The 17295-nt window shown below is 43.9% G+C and overlaps 1 protein-coding gene across 33 annotated transcripts in view; it reads right to left on the bottom strand.

The window, feature by feature from the left end:
* TRPM3 (transient receptor potential cation channel subfamily M member 3) overlaps nucleotides 1–17295 on the bottom strand; it is a 938690-nt gene that overhangs the window by 72168 nt on the left and 849227 nt on the right. For all 33 annotated transcript variants that reach the window (XM_030919577.1, XM_030919573.1, XM_030919579.1 and 30 more), the window contains 3 exons: nucleotides 15135–15302; nucleotides 9956–10096; nucleotides 2876–3004 (listed from right to left, as the gene is read on the bottom strand). In XM_030919577.1, coding sequence (XP_030775437.1) covers nucleotides 2876–3004; nucleotides 9956–10096; nucleotides 15135–15302 — 438 coding nt within the window. The remainder of the gene's footprint in view (nucleotides 1–2875; nucleotides 3005–9955; nucleotides 10097–15134; nucleotides 15303–17295) is intronic.

Raw genomic sequence — 17295 nt, 5'->3', positions numbered from 1 at the left:
CCTGCCCTCAGCCCTAGCCCAGAGTTTCTAAACTTGAATGCACATCAGAATCACCTGGAGGGCTGGGTAAACTATCCATGCTGGGCCCTCAGTCTGGAGTTTCTGCTTCAGTAGGCTGGGGGTGGGGTGGAGGATTTACATTTCTGACAAGTTCCCAGCTCCTGCCTGGTGGCCACAGTTTGAGAACCACTGTCCTAGTCATCAGCAATCTCTGCAGCTGGTGGTGTCCTGATGGCTTCTCACTCCCTGGCTGCATCTTAACGGAGTAAAAATCCGTGTCTGTAGCTGGGAGAGGGGTTTGACAGGCAATGCCTTGAGCTTTTCCAACCCTTTGCTCACACTTTCCTAAAACTGCTAAACACAGAGGTTTGTAGCATAATTTTTAAACAGTGAAGCATTTTTTAGTAAAGTCCCAACATTAAAAAAAAGAGATGAGATGAGAGCAGAACAGTCCGGGGTGAAGCAGAAGTGGAAAGTCAAGAGTCCCCCCTGCCTCCTCCACCTCTCGAACCAGCCCTCAGGCACCTGTCTTAGAACCCTGGGAGCCTGAGGAGCATCGTGGGGGAGTAGAAAGAGCACTGAGTCTAGGGATGGATCCGTCAGGTTTCATACTCAGTTGTGCTTTCTAGCTGCGGGATACAGGGAAATTGCTTAAATCCCGAGTCTCAGTTCCCAGACCTGTGCAGTGGGATGTCATAGTCACACCATCGACCTCATAGGGTTGTGGGGTCGGGGGAGGATCCAGATGAGATAACGTCTACCCACGCACACTGTAAACAGTGCCATGCTATTAAGGGATTCCCGGGGCTTGCTTTAGTGACTCCAGGCAGAAATATGTGGGGCTGGGAATGGGGGCATCATGGGAAACCACAAAGCCTTCCTTGTGTATTCCTGGGAAGGCACCAAAGCATGCAAACTTTTCCACATTTCCAGGATCTTGCGTCTGAGCCCTGGAGGTCCTGCGTGCTGACTGGGAGGAGGCAGGAAGGGCACGGCCTGTGGGGTCCTCACCCCGTGGGGTCCTCACCCCTTGGTCGTCAAGCAACTCTTCAGTGAGTTCAGGGCAGGACACAGGGGTTGGGGCGCCACCTCACTGAGCTGCAGAGGAAAAGGTCAGACTCGGAGGTGGTCACTGCCTCACTCCCCACAGGAAGCGAGGAGCCTTCGGTTGACCCCTTCCTGACCCCAGCCTCCAAAGCTCTGCCCTCCCTACTATTCTATGCCTCTTCAGGAGAAATGGATATCCAGGCCTCGAGGCTCCTGGCAGCCTGCCCATTTGGCAGCCTCTGCCAGAACAGTCCGCGGAGTACAGACTGCTCCCTGTCTTCTCCCAGTCTGGTCCCTGGAGAGACTCCAATCTCCCTGCTCGAGTCCTTCCCTTTTCTGCTTATCATGGGGAAGGAATATGCTTCTAGGCGTTAAATCGCTCGAGTGCCAGCTGGCACAGCACAGCCACAGGGCCCCAGCAGGAGCGGGCCTCAGTTCTCAGAGAGCTGCACAAAGACCAAAGCAAATTTATTACTGTTTTTCAGTTTACAAATGGGAAATCCACAACATTGGTCAAGAAGAAAAGGCACCATGAATGGGAAGACCAAAGTGTAGACGACAAGCTGGAACAAGGCAAGGCATTCCTTTTTTTTTTTTTTCTTTTTTTCAATCCAGGCTCTTGTAAAATGGGACTAGCAGACCCACCCCCAGGTTCTCAGGATGGGGAGATGGTAGTCGGAGTTAAAATATCCCCCAAATAGTTTAAAAACTCAAGACAAGGGCTTGAGAGATAAGACATTTGATCCCAATACAACTGCATCTAACAGGTATCGCATCTTTTCTCCGGAAGAGAACATTCTAGAGCTGAAACGCTTGCCTTTTAACCTATCTTTGTAATGAAGGCAAGAGTGAAGTTGTGGATTTGTAAGAGTCCGTTTGTCCTATGGTGTCCAGTATATTTCCCCACCCGCTGTAGTACAGCAATTAGGGTTGTTCCTGAGCTCTTAAAGACTCAGTGGACTTGAATGGGAGCATTTCCTCCAGAAAGGGCCTGTCCTGCTTACTGTCATTTCAGGAAAGAGAAATCAGCACTACCTCCTAAGCCTTTCTTCCCTAATGGCTTTCCCTGATGAAATAGGAGCTCGGAGTGAACATTGAGCGGGGCTGCAGAGCCCTCTTGTGGACTTTTGCTTGATCACATTCTTTTAGCAGCTGTGAATCTGATGGGCCCCTGAGGTTAGCTCTGATTTCAAATAAACCACTTAGGGATGGCATTTTGAGGGCTCCTTTTAGGCCACAGAAGTTGGGGGAGAAAAGAGGGACCCTGCACCCACAACCCGAAGGACCTGCATTCAGTCCACCTTGCTGGTCCCTACCGCTGGCAGAGTGGTTGGTGTCCAGCAGGTGCGAGCAGAATGTTGAGAAGAAATAAACCAGAGAATAAATCCAATGAATGAGTGAAAGCAGAGTTCCTCCTAGAACAGCCGAAACACATCTGGAGAGTCACAGGTATTGGCAGGCTGTGTCCGAAGACACACAGAATAAAGGGGTGAAATGGGAGTTAAAAGTGGCAAAATCTAGAAAGCCATGTTTATAGGGATGAGTAAAGACATGTAAACGGCATCAAAAACAACTGTACGCCTTCTTGGGACAAAAGCTATGTTAGCAGAGAATAGACCAAATCCTAAACACTCAGGGAGTTATACCCCTATCAGCACCACACTGTGAGCCTTCCCAGGTTTGTCAGAGCTAAGCAGCAGCTGTGGTAGCGTTAGAGAAAACAGTTTCCACCCTAATTTGCATCCCAGGCATCTTCCTGTCCCCTCTGTCCACAGATAGAACTTAACCACTGTCTTTCTCTTACGTTTTATTTTATCAAAGCTGTTACCTCTCTCATCTTTTCTATTCCCAGGGTGAAAATATAGGAGATGACGATCCATTCCTGGGTGGACGGCCAGCGTTCCATCTTCACTAACACGATATAGTTGAAGAGCATCAGGTATCCGATATATGCCAGCTGTAAGGAAATACAATACAGTGGTCTGGCTGTTCAGGCCCAGGAGCCTCAGCATCAGCCACGGCCACTGCACAGCAGCACAGAACAAGGTCAGCAAGCAGGACACAGAATTTATGACAAAATGAACTCGAAGGTGCTAAACTACCAAAAGAATTAGAAAAGACAGTGATACTTGAAAGATTATAATATGCAATCTTCCTTTTGACCCGTACACGTGTCTGTGGGGCTCTGGTGCTTTGCTTAAATCTATGTGTCATGATGCATCATTTCGTCTTGCAGTTACCCATTTTTGTGTGTGTGTTTTCTCGGCTAAAAAGGGAACCTTGGCTGTCAGTGGCTGCTCTTGCTCAGGCGTGGACCTTAGGTTCTTAAACTAGGGCAGCACAGTGGATTTTTGCTTCATGAATCCCAGGCAGAATAAGTGTCTGTGAGAAGAAAAGGAAAAGGAAGGCGCATGTAACACCTGTAAACGGGTCAACCCAACATAAAATTAGCCCAGGCTTAAAGAGTTTGGTTTGTCAGTGCCCTGGGAGGGTTTCACGTGTTTCCATTTCACCGCTTTCCTGCCCTACCCAAGTTAAAACATTCCTCCTTGGTGTCGGCTTCATTGAAACAACACAAGAAAATACAACACTATTTATAGAAAGGAAAGGGTCTGTGTGGCCTTTCGTGGACGGGTGTGGGGTTTAATCCCCAAGAGGCTCTGGCTCTTTGGGGTTGAATCCTGATGTGACTGGCTGAATTGCTGGATGTCTGGGAAGAACTCCCCAGGTTTGATGACTGTTCTTGGAAGATTCAGTTGTGTCAAGGTGAGAAAAGTGCAGGGAAACTGGTGAGGCTCTTTCATAAGGGGGCTGAGGAGCCTTGAGAGAAGACTCACCTTAAGGGAAATGGCAGACTAGCTGGGCCTTCCTTAGGCAATGCCTCAAGTTGAGTGAGGTACTCACTGGCCTTAGGGGCCTCAGGGGCTGTGAGCAGGAACCAAGAGGGAGTTTATTAAAATCTGCTGCACTCTTCAGAGTGGTTGTACCAAAGAATAGACACATTGTGGGTGAAAGGATGGAGGCCTTGAGGGGCCTGGAGGTATTGCGTGACTTTGGAGCTGGGAAGGCAGCTTAGAAGGTAGAGGAAGCTGCAGCCTCTCTGGGGGATATGCCGCTTTCTCTACTAAGAAAACTTCCTCCCTCCCTCTCTGCCTCCCCCTTTCCTTTTATAATAGAAGGATTCTCTTATGTTTTGAGACAGGGTCTCACTCCCGTCGCCCAGGCTGGAGTGCAGTGGCATTGTGATCTCGGCTTCTTGTAGCGTTGACTTCCTGGGCTCAGGTGATTCTCCTACTTCAGCCTAAGTTTTGTATTTTCAGTAGAGACAGCATCTCACTTTGTTGGCCAGGCTGATCTCAAACTCCTGGGCTCAAGAGATCCCCCCAGCTTGGCCTCCCAAAGTGCTGGGATTACAGGCTTGAGCCACCATGCCCAGGTGAATGAATTGATTCTTTTTTTTTTTTTTTTTGGAGACTCAGTCTCACTCTATTGCCCAGGCTGGAGTGCAGTGCTGTGATCCCTGTGATCCTGGCTCTCTGCAAATCTCCTCTTCGTGGGTTCAAGCGATTCTTGTGCCTCAGCCCCTCCAGTAGCTGGGATTACAGGCACCTGCCACCGTGTCTGGCTAATTTTTATATTTTTAGTAGAGACGGGGGTGTCACCATGTTGGCCAGGCTGGTCTTGAACTCCTGACCTCAAGTTCATCACTTAAAGGGTGAAGTAGGACGGAGTTAAATAAGATCACTTATGAGAGCTGGACATCTGGGCTCACTCTCTGCCTGCATGGTTTGTGCTGGCACCCCCCACCCCCCAGGGCCTATCATTTCAACCTATGCCTAGGTTCCTACCCCTCCCCATCTTCAGGAGCATTGGCAAATCATGAAAACTTCTCATGAAAGAGTTTACTTAAAATTGTGTAGGACGCTGTTTAAAAATCAGTTCAAAATGGAACTTGGTTCATATGGTTTCCGTTTACCATTATAATACACTGGCATTAATTCTGTAGTCCTGTGAGTACAGACTGCAAAAAACAGAAAAAGGACTTCAGTGGTTAGAACTCTAAAATATACTCTCAGCCTCCGTCTGACTTAAAATCCTTCTCTCTCGTTGCTTCCTTCTCTGAGTTGGGTCAGATTCCATCACTTATAGGGGAAATGAATATTGTTAACTGCCCTGGTTTTATCATTTTGCCCAATTCATTGCAAAACATTCCAAAGCATTATCTTCTCTTTTCATATGTAGGCCCAGTGACATGCACATTCTTCCAGAACCTCTGCATTCCAGAACCTCTGCATCAAACAGAAGTAAGGAACTCCTTGAACCTACATCTGGCCTCTGAATACAAGTCTAATGTGTTTAGTGGAAGGAAGGTAGGCATAGGTATCAGTGAAGCTTGGATTTAAATCCCAGCTCACTTCCTAGATGTATCATCTTTTGTAAGGTTAACCTGCCTGGGCCTCCATTCTGTAACATGGGATCACTTCCACTTTCCTTATAGGGCCTTTGTAATGACTGGGGATCTATATATCTATCTGTCTGTCTGTCTCTCCCAACACACTGTAGAGACCCAATAAATGCTAGCTAATATCCACTTTTTTTTTTCAAGATGCTTCTGTTATTCTTTTTGTCTCCTCTTCCCTTAGTCCTTACTTCCCTTTGATCCCCAATTAACTATTCACACCTCTCCCCTTTTTTTTTCTTTTTAAAATTGCCCTCATTATTGGTTATGCTTCCTCCACATTCATCATTTTTAGCCCCTGCCTGGTTTTTACATCACAGTTACTCTATAATGAACTTTTTCCATAGTCAAGCTATAATATAATATTTTGGTACAACTCTCAAAATACAGACTTCTGAAAATAGGGTCTTATGTTTAGATGGCACAACAGAGGACTGGCTGCTGTCTTGGAAGCAGCCTATCACAGAACTCACCAACATTCATGCAGCCTTGCTGTAGATTATCTTGACATGACATGCTTTAATTGTATGTGTGTGTATATATATATTCTGTAAGCTTTAACAATCTGCATGTAGAATGTCCAAGCTTTTGAACCTATGAGTCTTATTTAAGTCAGTGGGAGAACTCTAAGAATTTGTGTTTTATTAACATATAATCTTTCTATGCATTTTCCATTAACTAAGATTCATGCTTCTTAAATGGTCAAACACAAGCACCAAAGCCTGCCACAGCTTGCTATGGATCCCTGGTGGGACTTTGCTCTTCCTCACTTCTACCTGGGCCTTTTTCTTTTTCTACTACCTCTGGAGAGCAGGAGGGCACATGGTCTCGTAGAGGATAGAGTTGGTCACTGCTAGAGAAACTCAGAGCCACTTCACACCTTGAATTTGAATCCTCTCCAGCCGGATACCTGAAATAGGCTCTCAACACAAGCAGGGTCGAGGAGCCAGCTGGACCCCTGCCTGCTTTCTTCTGGGACCAAAAGCGGACCCAACCTACTCCTAGAGAAACTTGTTACAATGCAGAAGTGAGGTTACACGGAAATGAGGTGTGTCCTACCTTTCAGAAACTTGGGAGAGTAGGACAGACCATTTTTGGAAATCTGGTGAGAAATACTCTTACAGAGAAAAACACAGCCCAAAGTAAAGTACATGGGACCTTCAATCTGAAACTGAATTGTATTGTTAGGCATGTCTGGTGAGTCAAAAGACTGGCATACCTCATTTCCGATCACTTCCTCGAGGCCTGGGCTTTGTCAATATGTGAAGATGAATGTTGGAGAATCATGAAAACACAACTGAATGGATCTAGGGGATCCAGTCTGATGGGTTTGCTGAGGTCAACTCAGCCATGCAGAAGGGTGCTGGACACACAGGCCCCACTCCCCAAAGAGGTAGCCTCCCAACAAGCTGCCAATGACATAAGCAAAGCAGCGTGTCTCAAGCATCTCTAATCACAAATTTCTCCTGGGAAGCTGGTTAAACTAACACAGCCTCTTAGGCTCCTTCATGAAGATTTGATTCCATGGGTCTATGATGGGGCTAGAAATTTGCATTTCTAACAAAACGCCCTTGTCATCATGGAAGTTTTAGAAAAGTTGATACTGTTACGTCTACTGATTTCTGCTCTCAGGAGTCTGTAAACTTTTTCTACAAATGGCCAACTGGTTAACTTTTAAGGCTTTGTAGACCTGATAGTCTCTCTCTGTCTCTCACCACTCATTAACTCGATGTGGTAGCACAAAAGCAGCCAGCCTACTGGTAATGTTAAATGAGGTTTAGCCTAAAGCTGCCTCCTTACATATTTTAAGTTTGACCTAAAGTTTTCTTTGTACATTGTGAACTGTAACAAATGAATGTGTAACAAGACCAATCACTGAGTTTCAGTCAATCAAATGTAGCCAACTGCTCAAAATGTGTTCAAAACTGCTCAAAATGTGTTCAAATAAGGCAAATGCTGAGATGTAACCAATCCAGCTGTTTCTGTACCTCACTTCCATTTTCTGTATGCCACTTCCCTTTTTCTGTCCATAAATCTTCCACCACATGGCCCTGCTGGAGTCTCTGAGCCTCCTCTGGCTTGGAAGGCTGTCCCATTCACAAATTGTTCATTGTGCAATTAAATTCCTCTAACAGAAATTAAGAGTCTGACTGTGCTCGAATTATTTATGGACACTACAATTTGAATATATGTCTCAAGTTATTCCTTTTTAAATTTTACTTTGACCCTTTAAAAATGTAAAAACCATTCTTAGTTTGCAGGCCACAGTCATAGGCCATGGGTTGAATTTGGCCCGAGAGCTGTAGTTTGCCAAGCGCTGTTCTAAGCTAACAGTTGGGGTATCATAATATTAAAGGAAGGACAGACCTGGGTGTTAAAATAGCTCCAAAAATATTATCTTAGGCTGGGTGCAGTGGCTATCACCTATAATCCCAGCACTTTGGGAGGCCGAGGCAGGCCCATAGTTCGAGACCAGCCTGGCCAACATGGCAAAACCCCATCCCTATTAAAAATACAAAAATTAGCTGGGTGTGGTGGTACACACCTGTAATCCCAGCTACTCGGGAGGCTGAGACATGAGAATCACTGGAACCCAGGAGGTGGAGGTTGCAGTGAGCCAAGATCTTACCACTGCACTCCAGTCTGGGTGGCAGAGTAAGACCCTGTCTCTCCTAAATAAATACATAAATATTATCTTGATAAAATGGTTGTTTGTTAGGATTACAGAGAGTACTTAAATAGTACCTAGAACATTGCCTCAAACATAGTAGGTACTCAATAAAAGATATTATTTTTGTTGAGTGGATGGATGAACACAACACAACACTATCTATTATTGCTATGCAATATGAATAGCCTAGAAGAAACAATAGTCACAGTTACGTTGTACTTACATGTCAAGGAACTGTTCTAAATGCTTTATATGTTTTAACACATTTAATCTTCATTAAATTCTATAAAATCGGAACTACTATTATTGGCATCTTAAGAAAACTGTGGACAGAATGGGAAGTTAAGTTGTTTGAGGGCACACAGTAAGAGTTGCAGATGGGATTCCCACCCAGGCTGTCTGATTCCAAAGTCCATGCTTGTCACCACTAAGCTGTTTTCTGCAAGGTTAAAAATAATATAGAGCTGTATAAAATATATGAATAGAAATGATTTTTGCATGCCTCAGTTATTTTTGGGGGGAGATAATTTTTCTCTTTTCCTACCATTGATAAATTTGAATTTTTACTTCACTGAAAACATCTAATATTTATATTTTGATAATATCCTATCCTCTCTCAAGACCACACTTCAAAGTTGTAGTTTCCGAATGGTGGCAATTTTATCCCACAAGGGGACATTTAGCAACGTCTGGAGACATTTTGCTTGTCATACTTGGGGGATGAAGAGTTGCCACTGAGTAGAGGCCAGGCATGCTGTAAAACATGCTACCTGTTGGGGGCAGCCCCCCACAATGAAGAATTATCCTACCCTAAATGTTAATAGCACTGAACTAGAGAAACCCAACTTTAAAGTCAATGTTAAGTGTTAGCACACAGGACCACATGAAAAGCACCTCATCTAGTCATTTGAGTCATTTTGGCCTCAGATTCAGATGATCCTGTTGCTGACTCAAATGACTGCTATGCAGCTGGTTGTGGCAAGGGCTAAAAATACAGATGCACTATCCTTCATCTGGCACAGTTCCACCGTGACTGGAAAGAATCAGAGATGACCTGGGCCAAAAGCTCACCTTAAAAAAAAAATCACTGAACAGTAGACGTGGAGAACCAATAATTGAACCATTTCTACCATATCAGAAGGTCATTTCAAGGACAATCCACTCTTTTGTAGGCAGAAAAATGTTTACATGATGTGCATACTAAGCAATGTTAGCCATGATTGCAGGTTTCCTTTGAGTAGCTTTTGCTGCTGTGGTTTGCATATTGTTAATTTTGTTGGAACAAGAAAGGTTGTTTGATGACACTAGCAGATTGGGAGTAGTTACACCCACACACGCACACACACTGCCTTCTTTAGTGGTGTTACTTCCACACTCTCCTTACTCCTTACCTGCCAAAAGTACCCCCAAATCCAGGACTGGCATCTAAAATGGGCAACTGTGATATAGCCCTCATCTATTCAAAACATCAAGTATTTCAGAAAAGCATATCTACTTCCCTGTTAGACAAGACTCATACTCATCTCACCTCTATTTCTGTTAGTTCTCACCTCCACCATTTCCTCTATTTTCTGAGAGGAGGCAAAATGTGGCCTGTGAAAGCTGCCTAACAAAACGCCACAAATCTTGCAAAGCTATTGAAAAAGCAAGGTCACAGAACTTTCACTCCTGTGTGTGTGGCACTTACGACTTGCAGAGAAAACCACACAGGTACATGAGAAATGGACATTGGCTCCTTGTGGCCATCCACTAGGAAGGAGAAAAGGAAATGTGCTTACTGTGTAGAACCAGAACTTCACGATGGGTGCATTGTAGAATTCATAGATTTTTCTGCCGAGGGGGATTAACCGATGCCTGCTCTGAACTTCCTCTTCATCCTTCTTCCTGGAGGACTCCCCGTTGTTTCGTCCCAACATTGCCTATGGTGGAAGAGAATCGATACTATCATGGCAGGGCTCTGGAGAGCATGTAATTCAATGTGTTCATTTTACAGATGAGGAAAGGATGCCCATAGAACCTAAGAACCCAAGGCCCCAGAGATTTAGAGGTTGTACCTTTCCTATGAGTGTAATTGTCCTACACGTATAATCTGTGAATACCCTTTGCCTGAGATGGAAGGCTTTGGGTATATTTCTTGACCATTCTCTTCTCTTCCACTCTGGGACTTCTAGAAGATGTGGGTAATAGATGATACCCAGAGTCCAGAGAGGAAGAAAGGGTGTAGCCTGGGAAGGCCAGACTTCAAGAATCTATTCTTCCTCCCTACCTGCTCGCTCTCTCTATATCATGAAACAGGCTAGATCTGGATTCAAATTCTGTCTCTTCAAATGCTAATGACCCTTAAGTCAAAGGTCAATTGGACCAGCATACCTAATTTATCCAAAGGTTGTGAATACTCGAGAGGTAAATGATCTGCAGTGCCTGGAACTTAGTTAGGTTAGTGATATGGTTTGGCTCTGTGTCTCCACCCAAATCTCATCTTGAATTGTAATCCCCATGTGTCAAGGGAGGGACCTGGTGGGAGGTGATTGGATCATGGGGGCAGTTTCCCCCATGCTGTTCTGGTGATAGTGAGTTCTCATGAGGGCTGATGGTTTAAAGTTTGGCATTTCCTCACTCTCTCTCTCCTGCCACCATGTAAGACATGCCTTCCTTTCCCTTTGCCTTCCACCATGATTGTAAGTTTCCCAAGGTCTCTTCAGCCACGCAGAACTGTGAGTCAATTAAGCCTCTTCCCTGATTTCAAACACTGTAAATCCTGAATTACTGCTGGTACTAGTTTTATGGTGGTTCCTGTGAACACTGCCTGCCTCTGCAACTACGTGGGACTAGGAGAAGGATTCCAGTCAGGCCTGACCTTGAGAGGTCCTCATCTCCAAGATGCTGGAAACTTCCTTGAGAATAGAATCATTTCCTTCTCATTCATGACAACAGTAGCAGTGACAACAACTATAATAATTTAACTGAGGAAGAGTTCCAGGCCCTGGGTAACTCAGATGGGAGACTGAGTCCTAACTCAGACACTTCAAATCGGTGGCACCACGGGAAAGGTTTTTAACCACTCTGAGACTTAGTTTCTTTAACTGTAAAATGAGGGTAATAAAGTACCCACTATAGGGTTGGCCTACAAGTCAGGTAGCATCTGGCACTTAATAAGTGCTCAGTAAACACTAGCTAGACTTTAAAGTGAACTGAGACCTTCTTACACACTCTTCACTAAAACGATCTGGTTGAGATCACTCACTAGAAAAAAAAAGTGTTATTAGAATCTATAACAGCATACTTTCTTGGCTTTAATTCTTCAGTACTGTTCTAACACAAAGCTAGTTTCACAAAGTTTGGAGATTTTTATAACGTGAGGACAGGGTAAAACTTTATAACTGCTCAGGACTGACAAGGATTTGGGGCAAGACAGAGTACTGGGAAATGAGCTCAAAGCTGAGACAGCTCATTATAGAAACAATGCATGAGTTTCGAAATTGAGAATAGAGACAAACCTAGATAATTCTGGCTTAAAGCCACTTTACCTAAAGTATACAAATATTAGTTTCCACTACTTGGTTCATTACCTCAAATATCCACTTTATTCAACTATGTAATAATCACAAATGATTGACCTGTAACCAATAGGATTTCTGGAGAAGGTAACTTCCATTCCTTCGTGGACTCCGGCTGCAAAAGTCCCTTGAGTTAATGAAGAAGTTAGATTCCATACTACGACTTATTAAAGTGTTTATTTTCATCAGTGAGTGGAGTAAATCTTTCTGATGGACAAGACACACTAGACTGTGATAGAGTTCTATAAATATTGATCATTGACCTCAAGAAACTCTGAGGTTACATGACATTTGGCTGTCTATAATTTATGTAACATAATTATCATGCTTCTGTTCTGCTTATTTATATGCTTGAGAATCTAATGCTATTTGGGGACACAATGAGATGAAAGTAAAGACAGCTGGAAGGTTTTTAGGCATCTTGGAGAGTGTCATTTTGGGGTAACTTCTGGGGATGGTGACTTTCCCAACAGAGCTATAGACATGCTCTGGGTCTGTGGACTTGTGGGGACTTTATTAGGCAAAGTGGAGACATTTATCCAGCACTGCATTCAAAACAAAAACAAAAACCTGTTTTGCCTTTATTATTCAGATATATTCCAGCATGAAGCCTTTGTAAAAGGCTTGTCTTTCATGGATTTAAGTAAAGCATTTTTGACATTTCATTAATTCCAGCCTAAGCAGCTTCACTTTTGATTTTGTTTGTGTCTTCTCCGTATTCAGGCATTTCCTTTGACATTCCTTAAAGCAGAATCTAACAGGGTCAAACATAGACAAAACTGCACAGCATGATTTGAGAATCTCTGCTGGCTAGACACAGATGTCAAGGCTGAGAAAGTTCTTTTGAGGTGAACTAAACTACTAAAAGCTACAAAAATGGAGTGAATTGAGGTTGATATTTTCGTGTATCATTTTGGACGGGTCAAAGGAAAATGTCCCATTCTAAGAGAGGATATACTGGTTTAACACAGAAGCTCAAATCTCAATCCCATAAAAGGAGGAGAGGTGCCAATGAGCTGCACTCTGCAGTTCTCTCCAGGTTCTGTCTACTGACCAGTGCTCGAACACTGACAGAATTTGCCATCAGAGTCAAGGGAGGGGTCCACGTTACAGACAACTGCTGTCCAGCCCTGAGTTTGCCAGGCCACATGTCCTTTCCTTCTTTCCTTCTCCCTGCTGTTTCTGCCTGTGGAGAAGAAGCTCGAGCAGCAATGCTCTTACAGAGCCTTCTACTGGGCTCTTAGTAAACAAGGCCAGGGTCTATTCTCTTGTTACTAAACTTTCCTCTTAGTCTAGAGATGCATCACTTATGATGGCTTCTTGAAGGATTAGGTTCTCAAAGCTCTAGGCTGAGCAGGGAAAGCTACCTCCCTTTGCTTTCTTCCTTGAGACCCAACCAGAGAGAACGCTGATTCAGTTTCTGGATGTCTTCCTAGGACGTGTACTGATGTCAGGACTGTGCCACACTTGACTTTGGAGGCTCATTCATCACTTTTGGATTCTTTCTGCTACATGGTGGACCAAATAGGCTGAGCAGCCACGCTTAAGACTAGAGAGACATTCTCTCTCGCCCTTAACCTAGCGTCTAAAAGTGTGGTTGATGGAGCCTATATGCCTGGATTCTAATCTTAGCTTTGCCATGAACTGGCTGGGTATCCTTGAGCAATTTAACCTCTTTGAGTGTCAGTTTCCTCATTTGTAAAATGGGAATTAGGGCTGGATGTGGTGGCTCATGCCTGTAATCCCAGCACTATGGGAGACCAAGACTAGAGGACTGTTTGAAACCAGGAGTTCAAGATCAGCCAGGGCAATCTCTTAAAAAAAAAAAAAAAAAAAAAGGCCAGGTATTGTGGGAGGATCCCTTGAGCCCAGAAATGTGAGGTTACAGTGAGCTATAATCACACCATTTTGCTCCAGCCTGGTGACAGAGTGAGACCCTGTCTCTAAAAATAAATAATAAAAATAAATAAATAAATAAATAAATAAATAAATAAATAAATAAATAAAATGGGGGCAATAATAGTGCCTATCTTGTGGGACTTTCGTGAGGATTCCATTAGTAAGTATGGGTAAAGCACTTAGCACTGTTAAAATAATATTGGTTTATAGTGTGCCAGTCTCCAGTATAAGTAGTTTACAGGCACACTTTTTATACTAGACAATTACTTGTGAGTTAGACAACATTATTGTTCCTGTGTTTGAGGTTATAAAATTGTGCCCAAGGTCACACAGCAAGTAGGTGACAAGGCAGGATTCTGGTTCCAGAGCACACGTTCAGCTGAAATATTCAATAAAGATTCAGTATTACTATTGCCAGTTTTCTTCTAATGATCAAGCTATTATATTCTATTCAGAGGACAAAATTATGGTGAGATTGTTAGGGAAGACAGTCATCTGTTACAGAGCTGAGCCAACTCCTCCACAGATTTTTATACAAATCCTCAAACTGAAACAAAAGTTGACCTTTCATTCAGTAAGTCAGGGATTGTGTCTGCAAATAGATCTTTAGGAAAAGCCTACTGGAAGGAAATATTGTTTACCTGCAGGAGAAACAATTCGCACTGCTGTCCTACTAGGATAATAGTGCAAAGGCCTTTTGTCATCTGAGCAAAACTAATTTTTGATTTCACCCCTTATAGCTTCTTCTGGGTCACTACAGCAACGGTCATTGGCGGGGGTGGTGAGGGAGGGTAAGGCAAATTGAGAAAGTCCTTATGGAGCTGTTGCTTGATGACTTCCAAGCTATGAAGCCTTGTTTGTCCCTTTAACAGCATGTGATATTTTTAGCCTCTGCATATGAGCCAGTGGCAGTCACGCTGCTCAGGCGGGGGTTGCAAGAAGCTGTCCCATGTCCAGCTGCCCCCTTCCCTCTGCAGAACAAAGCCTCTATGCTCTATAATTATACCAGGAAGAGCTAATAAAAGCTTTGCATACAAACCTCAAAATTCAATTAGTGCTGTAATTGTGAGCCTGACCCTGAAGACAGATACAGGCTTAGCTTCTGATCCGCAGAACAGTACCAGCTCAGTGAAGCCGGCTGCTCCCAAATCATGGATTCCTTTTCCTTCTTTGTGTGCTGAGACAGATATATCATCTGGTTGTTCAAAAAGCTTTGCTTGTTTGGAAAACGTAGGGTGTCTTGCTTTAGAATTTCACTGGTTTGTCCTGCACCACTAGCTGGCTGCAAGATTTCACATATGGGTGGACCCTGCGGTCATGTTGTTTACACTTTTCCAATACCTTGGTTGCAATACTGAAATGAAAGCACTCCATGGTTAAACTTGGTGGAAGGCTGGGAACAGATGTCTGACCTAAGGAGTTACTGAATCTTGAGCATATTGGTGGGACAAGTGGATCAGGAATTCTGCCCACAGAGAATAACTGTGCAGTGTTTTCTTACTGTAAGCTCCATGTCCTCTTCATCTTTTTCTTTCGTGGGCTTCTCTGGTTCTTCTGCCTCCTTCTCTTGGAGGTGGATTTCCTGGGCCTGAGACATATAGGGCATGTCGTCTTTGTTCTTGAACTCCAAGCTGAGAATTGAAGGAGGAAGTAGAATTCCCAGAATTACCTAAAGTAATAATAATGATAATAATAATAATCACATTTAAAGGATTAAGATTAGGGTGGTTGTTTAGAATCAGAGAGCCTGAGGTGTGGGGTATAAGACTGTGTGCATGTGTGTGTGTACATGTGCACACACAGTTATATGCTCTGTGGGGGACCTGGACATCTGAATAACATATTAACATATTAATACTAAGAGGATCATTTTGTCCCATCTAGGAAATATTTTGCACAGCTCAGTCTCATTTTTGGAGGAAAAAAGCATTTTGCCCAAATTTGTCTTACCCAATTAACACCCACTTTGCATGTGGGTAACAGAGGAAAAAGAGACTCTATTTAAGGCAAAAGTGGGAAAGAATTCAGATTTACATTTAGCCATTAGACAGCCCTTGATTTTGACTGTGAAATCAATTCATACATCTGTCCACTGGCATTTTTTTTTTTTTTTTTTTTTGCTAATGTGTCAAGTGGAGTGGATTATGTGTTATCTGATTATCTCTGTAAAAAAAGAATGCTGTCCTAAGTTGACCTTGAGAGAATACATGTAGGAAAGCATTTAATTCATTTTCGGGCATCTTCCTGGTATTTGCTACGATACAGCAGAAAACACACACACACACACACGCACACACACACACACACCCAGTGGGCTCCGTATGCACTGAGAGAATCCCCTTACACACAAGCCCCAGGAGAAGCCCGCACTATATTTCTCTCATGTATAAACATCATGCATACATCTATACGAGGACACTAAATACGGAAGCCTTTCTTCTGAGAGGGCGGTCTCATTCTTCAGAATGAACAAGTGTGTTTCTGCATGATAATACTGACGTCCGACTGTATTCCCCAAGTCCTCTCTCACTTCTTCTCTCAATCCTAAAACAATTCTGGGGCACAAGACTTCTAAACATCAACCTCCTTGAAGAAACTGCTCCAAGGTGAGGGGCTAAGACCCCTCTGAAGGGTCAGTAAAAATGATCCTCAAGTAATGAGGCAGGGACAGTCCTTGCTTGAATGCCCACAGGGACACCAGAGTAGTTCACGGAAAATGGCTGTGAATTCATGACACTGAATTCTGGGTGCCTGGCTGTCCTAGGAAGGCTCAGGTGGCATGCTGGCAGTCTTCAGGGGACACGACACCCTGTCCTCGGAGCTGAGAGCCGGCTTGGCTCCCCTCCTGAGGCCGGGCTTGGCGGTCACTAGCAGTGTGGCTATGGAGTGCCCAAGACCCACGTCACAGAACCTTTCTGTGACTCTAGGCCAAGAGCCCACAGGAAGAGTGGTATGGAGAAAGGGTGTTGGTCCCATAAAATGGTGGGTGTCAGGGGCAGGGGTGAGGTTGGGGAGGGGAGGAAATGGGAAATGGGGCCATACAGGTCAAAGGGTACAAAGTTGTAGATATGTAGGATGAGTATGTACCATACAGATGTCATGTCCAACACGAGGACTCTAGCCGAAATATGGTACTGTATACTGGAAATTTGCTAAGAGAGTAGATTTTAGGTGCTCTTACACACACAAGGAAGGGTAATGAGGCAAGATGATGGATATGCTAATTTGCTCGACTAGAGTGACCATTTCACAGTGTATATCAAAACCTCATGTTGTGTCTGGGTGCCAGAGGTTCATGCCTGTAATCCCGGCACTTTGGGAGGCCAAGGCGGGTGGATCACTTGAGGTCAAGAGTTCAAGACCAGGCTGACCAACATGATGAAACCCCATCTGTACTACAAATACAAAAATTAGCTAGGCATAGTTGCTTGTGCCTGTAATCCCAGCTACTTGGGAGGCTGAGGCAGGAGAATCGCTTGAACGTGGGAGTTAGAGGTTGCAGTGAGCCAAGATCACACCTCTGTACTCCAGCCTGGGTGACAGAGCAAGACCTTGTCTCAAAAACAAACAAACAAAAAACAACCCCCTCCAAAAATCTCAAAAAAAAAAAAAAAACCCCAAAACCCATCATGTTGTATACCTTAAATTAAAACAAACAAAAA

The sequence above is a fragment of the Rhinopithecus roxellana genome, chromosome 16 (assembly GCF_007565055.1).
Source record: "Rhinopithecus roxellana isolate Shanxi Qingling chromosome 16, ASM756505v1, whole genome shotgun sequence".
Classification (NCBI taxonomy): domain Eukaryota; kingdom Metazoa; phylum Chordata; class Mammalia; order Primates; family Cercopithecidae; genus Rhinopithecus; species Rhinopithecus roxellana.
The sequence above is the reverse complement of the archived record's forward strand: the minus strand, read 5'-3'. Positions and strand labels throughout refer to the sequence as shown.